The sequence below is a fragment of the Chiloscyllium punctatum genome, chromosome 2 (assembly GCF_047496795.1).
Source record: "Chiloscyllium punctatum isolate Juve2018m chromosome 2, sChiPun1.3, whole genome shotgun sequence".
NCBI lineage: Eukaryota > Metazoa > Chordata > Chondrichthyes > Orectolobiformes > Hemiscylliidae > Chiloscyllium > Chiloscyllium punctatum.
Window position 1 is genome coordinate 147,055,126 of NC_092740.1, and position 8,714 is coordinate 147,063,839.

The 8,714-nt window shown below is 45.0% G+C and overlaps 1 protein-coding gene across 4 annotated transcripts; it reads right to left on the minus strand.

Annotated features, from left to right (window-relative positions):
- Positions 1-757: 757 nt before the first annotated feature.
- On the minus strand, positions 758-5,139 carry LOC140491528 (sialidase-2-like). 4 transcript variants are annotated; one of them, XM_072589855.1, is made up of 3 exons: positions 4,840-5,139; positions 2,992-3,195; positions 758-2,287 (listed from the first exon to the last, which is right to left on the minus strand). In XM_072589855.1, exons 2-3 carry the CDS (start codon positions 3,193-3,195, stop codon positions 1,229-1,231), a joined length of 1,263 nt encoding a protein of 420 aa, XP_072445956.1. In that variant the 5' UTR covers positions 4,840-5,139; the 3' UTR covers positions 758-1,228. The 4 variants fall into 4 exon arrangements, with proteins under 4 accessions (XP_072445956.1, XP_072445948.1, XP_072445939.1 ...); XM_072589847.1 differs by having other exon boundaries at positions 2,992-3,199; positions 4,840-5,137; XM_072589838.1 differs by lacking the exon at positions 4,840-5,139 and adding an exon at positions 4,713-4,823.
- Between the last annotated feature and the right edge of the window lie 3,575 nt (positions 5,140-8,714).

Here is an 8,714-nt window from a genome sequence, read left to right on the forward strand (position 1 = left end):
AACAAAACTTGCATTGGAACCATTATGTCAACAGCATGAGTTCAATTCTTGCACCAGCCGGGATGAGGAGGGATTCTTCTTCTCAATCTCTCTCCTCACCTGAGATGTGGTGACCCTCAGGTTAAACCAACACCAGTCATCTCCCTCAAATGAGACATGCTGCCTTATGGTCTGGTAAGACCATGGTGACTTTCCCTTACCCTTGATACAGCTCAGTTATATTTCCAGAGACAGCAATGAATAGGAAGGTGCTGCCTGTTTCTTTATCATAGGGAGGACAAGGATTCATGGACCAGTGAACACTTACTCGGGAAGACAGAATACATGTTACATCGTTCCACTGATAAAAGAAACATGTGTTAGACAAGTAGGACTGGGTATTACATTAACTTTCCAAAGCTCTAAAGTTTGGAAACAAATTCTGATTGTTCAACTTTCAAACATATAAAGTGGGAGCAGCATTCAGAGGCATTCGCCTGCACTGTCATTCAATTAGAAAATGGTCGATTTGATTTTGGCTTCAATTCCACATTCCGACCAAACACTGATAACTATCTATTCCCTTGTTAGTCAAGAATCCAACTACTTCTGTTTGAAGTATTCAATGACACAATCATCACCATCCTTCCAAAGATCAATCCTGAGAGAAAGCTGCTTCGGATAAGAAGGCAAGCTATAGACTTAATCATTCCAGAGGAGTGGTCTATATTGTGAATGAAAAAAATCTAAAAGATCATCAATAACGTCACACCACAAATCAGTTTTCAAATCTGCTTTTATTGTACAAGTGGCGTGATCAGTTTTCTGTATGTTTGGTACTTCTTCCAATCCAACTTTGACCAGGGTTGTAACAGCATCATAAACAAATACAGCACAGGCCTTTCCTTCCCAATAGTTTTACATTCTTGGAGTTAGTGAATATTCCAATAAGCAACAAGCACACCATGCAGCAGGTTAAAATGAAATGCCTTTTGTTTAAAAGGGAAAACAGTCTTCTCCAGATGAATAAAACCATTTGCTTTGCACATTGGGGTTCAGGGGTGTGTGGTTAGTAACAGACTAGAGAAATGTGAGACAGAGCAAATAGGGTTTGGTAACTTTTGCAGTACATTATATATAGGGCAACTACATTGCTTTTGTCAAACTGAACTACTGGAAAGCAACCTGCATAGTTATAATATCCTTGCATTGTTTAATTAAGACAGAAAGCACCTCAGATGAAGGGCTATCAGAAGAGAGTACAGCAACAATGCTGGCCTCTTTTCCGTGAGATGGATGAGTCCTGAGGTTTTATTTCTCGAATGTTCTGAATAATCGCATCAACTTGGGATACAGTGAATGAGATCTGCTCACTTTCAGATGTGGATCCACGTTCAAACAAACAGGCAACAAGAGGAATTTCTATCCCTGGAATTTCAATAAAAGCCAGTTCTGAGTAGGCACTGGGACCGGGACAAATGATCCAAGGGTCCGTCCAGGTCAGTGGATGACCTTGGTAAGTACTGAGATAGATTCCTAAATCCCTACGTGATTCCTTGTTTGTTGTATGTGAGAATAATATAATTTCAAAATCCTCTGTGGATTTTGATGCATCTTTCTCTTGCTGAAAATGATCATTTTCAATGACACTTTTAGTATGGGGATTTGAAATTTTTGATTTTGGAAAGTGGATGATACTGCCATGGCAACCATTTGGAGGTTCAACTAGCTTTTTGACCAGGCACCCATCTGTAAAAGTACCTCCACCGTCTGTGCTAAAAGCCTGAACGCGATACTGGTGTTCATCACGCTTCATGCTCCGAGCATTGCAATAAACAATTTCAGATTCATTCCCTTGATTCATTGCCACAATCTGGCATTCACCACATTCCTCTTTGGAAAGGAAGTCCCCAACACACCAGATCTCTCCATGATCGTCACTATAAAAGGTAAAAGCATGTGATTGGCCAATGGGCTTTTTTTTATAAGCATAGGCTGGGATAAGCAGGCGTCCAGACTGGAGTTGAATACCATGTCCTGGCCCCACAGCAAATGTTGCCCAATCGTTAAAGTGATTATCTGTCAACTCAGTAGGAGAGCTCCATTTCTTTCCTTTATCCACGCTGGTGACAAAGCAAAGTCGTGTGACGTTTCTCCCACTCTGTATTTGATGTTGTTCAGTTTCCTTCTCCTTGACAGCAATGAAGAAGAGGAAGATCTTGCCTTTTTCTTTGTCATAGACAGGACAAGGATTCATGGATCGATGATCCTTTAGTCGTGCAGACTCAATACATGTGACATCATCCCACTGCGAAAATAAAACCAAGAGCAAATCAAGTAAGGGCAGGGTTATTACATTAACTTGCCACCAGCTCTGAAGTTCTGGAAACAAATTCTAATCATTCCACTTTCAAACATATAAAGCAGGAACAACAATAGACCATTCGGAAGCATTAGCCTGGGCTGCCATTCAAATAGATCATGGTCAATTTGATTTTGGCTCCAAAGCCACATTCCCACCTATCCCTGATAACTATCTACTTCCTTGTTAGTTAAGAATACAACTACCTCTGCCTTAGAGTATTCAATGACCCAGTATTTACCATTCTTGCAAAGATCAACCCTGAGAGAAATAAAATATTCATTTCCATCCAAAAGGTGGATCTTTTGTGTTTAAAGTGTGTCCCTCAGTCCTAATCTCTGCCCCCTTATTTATGCATCCATCCTGTCATGTGACCTCAAAATCTGATGTGTTTCAATCAGACCATCTCCTATTTTTCCAATTTCCATTGGATACAGGTACAAACCATCCAACCTTTCCTCACGAGAACGCTCCCTCCTTCCAGATATCATTCAAATGGCATTTCTCCAAACTGCTTCAGTGGCCTTCTCATTTTTTTCTTAAATAAATCCAAACTTATACACACTATTCCAGATTGACTTAGTAAATTAACTAACAACACAAATATTAAACACAATGCTCTGGCTTTTTATATGTTTCTTTCAGTTTACCTCAAAATTCTTTGAAGACTTATTGTATGTGCCCTTTCGGAGCATAAGTGTATCAGCATTTTCATCGTGGGGACCCAATCTCTTCTCAGAAATTGCCAAAAGCACATCTGTATCGGGAATGTGGAGCAATGCAGGTATTCGATACCCGAAATTATCCTCCTTCTTAAATAGAGGAGTCATGTTGGGAGATGTTGAGGAAGCCATCTTTCTGGGGAAATTGAACAAAATGTTAGAAGAAAGGCATCAATGTCTCTGCAAAAGATGAAAGATGCTCCAAATAAAATTATGAATCCAATTGTATTTGATAATACAAAACTTGTGTATTGCTGACAAGAGTGTCAAAACATTTTATTTTCCATCAATCAGGAAAATGTGCAAAAAATAACAAAGTAAAAGGAAAACGATATTGATACTGTGTGAGAGGAGACTGCTGATTGGTTTTCAAGTGCACTCTGCTAAGAGCTGTGATTGATAACTGACGGTTTCCAGCCAAATTTACTTTAAATTTTCATTTTTGGACTGGTCAAGGCATTGCCCTGATCATGTTCTGTCTGTGACACGTTTTTAACTTTAACGACGAAGGCAGGAAAAGTGGGACTTGATTATCAGTGTATGAACACCGGTGAGGTAGAACACTCTCTCTCTTACCTCCATCTCAGCCTGCTGTCTCTCCCATCCTTTCTTACTTCCTGCCCTGTCCTCTTCTTTCCCTATCCCCTTCATTTCACCCTAATCTTTCTCCTCTCCTGTCTTTGGCTAGTCTCCCCACAGCCTCCACTGTCTTCTCTCCCATCTGCTACCCATCCTGACTAATACCCCCAACCACATCTCATTTTGCCTCATTCATGTCCACTTCCCACCCTCTTTGTCCTCTTCCATTTTTCCTTGCCTGATTGCTCTTCCCATCCTCTCCATTCCTTGTGTTTTTTCTCCGGCATCAGTGCGCTTCACCCTCTCCCACTTCCAACATATTCCCTCATACTCTCCATCTCTTTATTTCCCCATCCTCCAAGCCCTCCAACGGTATTCCTCACCAACCATTATCTCCCCTTTACAGCTCAATGCACCTGTTTTCCTACATTCACCTCCTCATTTCCCATCCTCCAAATTTCCTTCCTTTCTTCCTTCTCTCACCATTCCCTGTCACCGCCCCATTTCACCCTCCCCTTCATCCTTCCTCCCATTCCCTCTTCCTCACTAGCCTCATCCCCTTTCTGCCCCAGGGTGTGTAGGCCAGGTGGATTAGCCGTGGGAAATACAGGGTTAAGGGAATAGGGTGGGTCTGGAGGGGATGCTCTTCTGAGGGTTGCTGTGTACTCAATGGCCGAATGGCCTGTTTCTACATTCCAGGGATTCTCTGATTTGAACAATCCCTCCCTTCCCCAATTCCTTTGTCCTCGCCCCTCACTCGCTTTCTTCATTCCCCCTCCCCCTTCCATCTTTTCCCCCTACCTCCACTCTCTCCTCGCCCCTCCCTCCATTCTCCCTCCTTCCTCCTCACTCCTAACCCCTTCTCTATCCCTCCCTTTCTCCTCGCTGCCCTCCTCCATCCTCTCTCTCTCTACGCAGTTTCTCCTACCGTTTTCCCATATTCATCCCCTTTTCCTCCTCCCTCCCTCCCTCACACACACACACACACACACAGAACCTGCCCCCACACTCCTTACGCTGCCTGATATCAAACTGCTTCAAAATTACTCAGGAATATTCGGCTATCGCACCTCTCGTCGCATTGTTGAAACGAAAGAAGGTTCTCTTCAGTTTCATTCCCTGTGATCTCTCTGCACCGCTGACCGTCCCGAGTTCAGTCAAACCTCCGCCTCGATTAACTGGCTCTGTGCTACTTACCCCACTCTGAAACTGGTCCAGTCACCAGGGGTAGTGTCCACACTTCACTCCAACAGTAATGTTTTTTGTTTGTTGTCTCAGTTGCTGTGGAAGGGGGTGACCAACGCCTGGAGAATAAATCTTGTTGCGACAAAATGTGTTCTCGGAAACCTTAAACAGCTGATTAGGGCGGAGCTCTATGTCCGGCCTGAAGGTTTGGACTTGCTCGATATTTCAGTCCTAAGCTCCAACTGCTGCTTCCGTTAAGCATAAAGAAATCAACAGAGTCCAGTCTTCTCCACCTCCCAGGGGACACCCGAATTCAATCTGAAACCATTCAAGTCAACCAACAAGACCTGTACCCACTTCCCCAGCACTTTCAGGGACTAATAAACGTTAGTGAATTCTCAAGTTGGCTGGGTGAACAATTAAGCGCATTTGACAAAGTTGAAACCAAAATCTTGTAATAATTCGTCTTGTGAGAGGTAATTTCGGTTTGCAACTTTAAGATGTGCCTAGACCACAGACTGATCTATAATAAAAGATAAAACTTTTGCTTCTTTTCTAAAACATTAGACTTTTGCTTTCTTAAAACATTTTGTATACTCAAAAGTAGAATGGTTTACAATTGTGCATGCAGTTTGTGAGCAGAGTGACTTCTTTTCTAAAAACATTAGACTTTTGCTTTCTTAAAACATTTTGTATACTCAAAAGTAGAATAGTTTAAAATAGTGCATGCAGTTTGTGAGCAGAGTAAAACAAGCAGGCCCTTGATTGATGAAACCATAAACACAGGCAGGGAAGGATGAGTCCTTGACTGATAAAGACTGCAGGACAGGGAAACGACTCGAGAGACATCTGCTACAGATTGATACAGAGACATCTGCTACAGCACAGACAGAGAAGAATAAGTCTTTGACTGATAAGACTACAGGGAGAGAAAAATAACACCTCTAGGGTCTGGAGGCATGAAGGGGAGGGTCTGAAGACATTTGTTGCAGACTTTGTGATAAGGATGCAAGTTGGAGAATAATGGAGAAAGTTGGAGAAACTTTGTTTTCCTGAATTTGTCTAGAGCGATTATTAAGAAGCAATTTTCGTTTCTAACAACTTGGGGGCTCATCCGGTCAACACTCCGGCCGCAAGGGGAGCTGAGGAAGGACATCAGAGAAGGTGCACCCTGCCGATTTCGGCAGTCCCTGATTCCTTGCTTGTCGCCCCACGCGGCTTGAGCGAGTGATACCCGGGAGGCTCAGGAAAACAAAGGAGGGGTGTAGCCGAGGCAGTGGGGACGGTTAACGATCGAGTAATTTCGGTGCACCGAACCCAGGTAAGAAAAAACTTGCGGGGACCGTGTTTCCGGAGGCCTGGGGACCTACGGGGTGCCTGTGGATTTTTCTACAGAGACGTGGGACTCAGGTATCTAGAGACCGGGGCTCGCCTGTGAGGGATTTTGCAGAGACCGTGTTTGAGGAGGAACGTGTACCTACGGGGTGCCTGTGATCTGTGTCACAGTGACGTAGGACACAGGAATCCAAAGACCGGGGGTGCCTGCAAAGGAACCTGGGCGATCACGGGACTGAAGGTCCGGGAATTGGCTAAATTGTGATAGATTATCACGGGATAATACGAGAAATACGAAGTCCTCGGCAATGGGAAATAGGGGATCCAAGGCGATTAAGGGAAGGGTAGGCTTAAACAGGGACAATGACACATACCCCGGGGTACCTGACGATAGTCCGTTAGGAAGAATGTTAAATAATTGGAATCAGGGCGGGAGAAAAGGAAAATCTAAAAAGAAGATGGTAGAATACTGTGAAAAGTGGTCCCAGAAACCTATTCAGGGCGACTCAGTGTGGTGGCCTAGATTCGGTACTGACGAAGACTGGGTCCGGCAAGCTCTCATTTTATATGTCAATTCAAAACCGGGTGATAATCTAGAAGAAAGTGATTATGCCTTTTGTTGGCTACTGGTTGCGATATCTTGCCAAATGCAGGCAACTAATGAAGACTCGAGAAGACAGAAAGAATGGGAACCTTTAGATCACTTACCGCCGCCCTACGTGACCCCGTCTGCCCCACAAAATGTTCCTCCGGGTGACGACGAATCAGGGGAAGGGAAAGAAAAAGGGGAGGAATCACAGGCTACCTCAGGGGTGCAGACCAGATCTCGAGCTGGAAGGGGTCACGGACAAAACCCTACCTCAATTGCATTAATGAATCCACTCCGGGAAGTGCCCATGGGGGGCGAGGAAGGAGGGACGGGATATGTGAACGTTCCCTTGACGAGTACTGAAGTACGGAATTTCAGGAGGGAGATGAAGGGTCTACTAGAGGACCCCATGGGCCTGGCTGAACAATTAGATCAGTTCCTGGGTCCGAATACTTACACGTGGGAAGAGATGTGTTCCATCATGAAAACATTGTTCTCTAGCCAGGAACGACAGATGATACGACAAGCTGCGCTGTTGGTCTGGGAGAAAGAGGGGGGAGAAGGAGGGGAGCAGAAGTTTCCCCTCACCGACCCCGAGTGGGATAAGAACACGGAGGAAGGACGGCGCAACATGAGAGACATGCGGGAATATTGGATAAAAGGAATAAGGCAGGCAGCCCCGAAGGGGCACAATTTTACCAAGGCCTTTGGTAATCATCAAAACCCGGAGGAAACCCCTACAGACTTCCTAGACAGGATTAGGAAGAACTTGCAGCAGTTCGCTGGGGTGGACCCTGAGACGGACGTGGGGCAACAACTCATACGGATAGAGTTTGTATCAAAAGCCTGGCCGGACATACGAAAGAAGTTGGAGAAAATGGATGATTGGGATAGTAAATCTCTAAGTGAACTACTACGGGAGGCGCAAAAGGTGTTTGTGAGAAGGGACGATGAGAAGCAAAAGAAGGCGACAAAGATAATGATGCAAACGGTGCAACAAATGACAGCTGGAAGAAGGGAAAAGGGAGAGCCGTGGCAGAAACAGGAAAGGGGAGAGTCGTGGCAAGAGCAGAGGAAAAGAGAACCATGGCCGGAACAAAGGAAGAGTGGAGGAACGTGAGACCGCGACAGGGAAACAAAGAGGATACTCAGATGTTACTACTGTAATGAAGAGGGACATTTTAAACGGGAGTGCCCCCGCTACAAGCGGGAAGTGCGGTCGTACGCACTAATGGAGGAAGATTAGGGAGGTCGGGGGTTCCTACCCTTGGGGCAAAAGGACTATAGACAGGAACCCCTGGTAAACTTGAAAGTAGGACCCCAAGGATCGGAGATCACATTTATGGTGGACTCGGGAGCCGAAAGATCAAGTATAATCCAAATACCCCCCGGCACCCGAGCAGGAGGAAAAGTTATGGGGGTATCTGGAATTGGAGGACAGAAATTACAAGTCCCAGTGGTGGAGGACGTGGAAATTGGGTATGAAGACAGAACTACTAAACGAGACCTCCTTCTACTGCCATCGGCGGGGTTTAATTTGTTAGGAAGAGACTTGCAGGTCAAACTAGGGATCGGAACGGTACCAAGTAACGGGGAAATAGTGGTAAGGTTGTTCGCCCTCACCGAAGAAGATGATCAACAAATAGACCCGGAAGTATGGTACCGAGACGGGAACAGAGGGGGTTTAAACATCAAACCTCTCCAAATCACCATGTTACCAGGAAAAGGCCCGGTAAGAAGGAAACAGTACCCGATTGCTATGGAAGGACGCGAGGGGTTACAACCTGTGATAGAAAGATTAATCACAGATGGACTACTGGAGGAATGTATGTCCCCTTTCAATACTCCAATACTCCCTGTGAGGAAGCCGGATGGGACATATAGGCTGGTGCAAGACTTGCGGGGGTTGAATGAAGTAGTCCAGGCTAGGTACCTGGTGGTACCCAATCCCTACACGTTAATG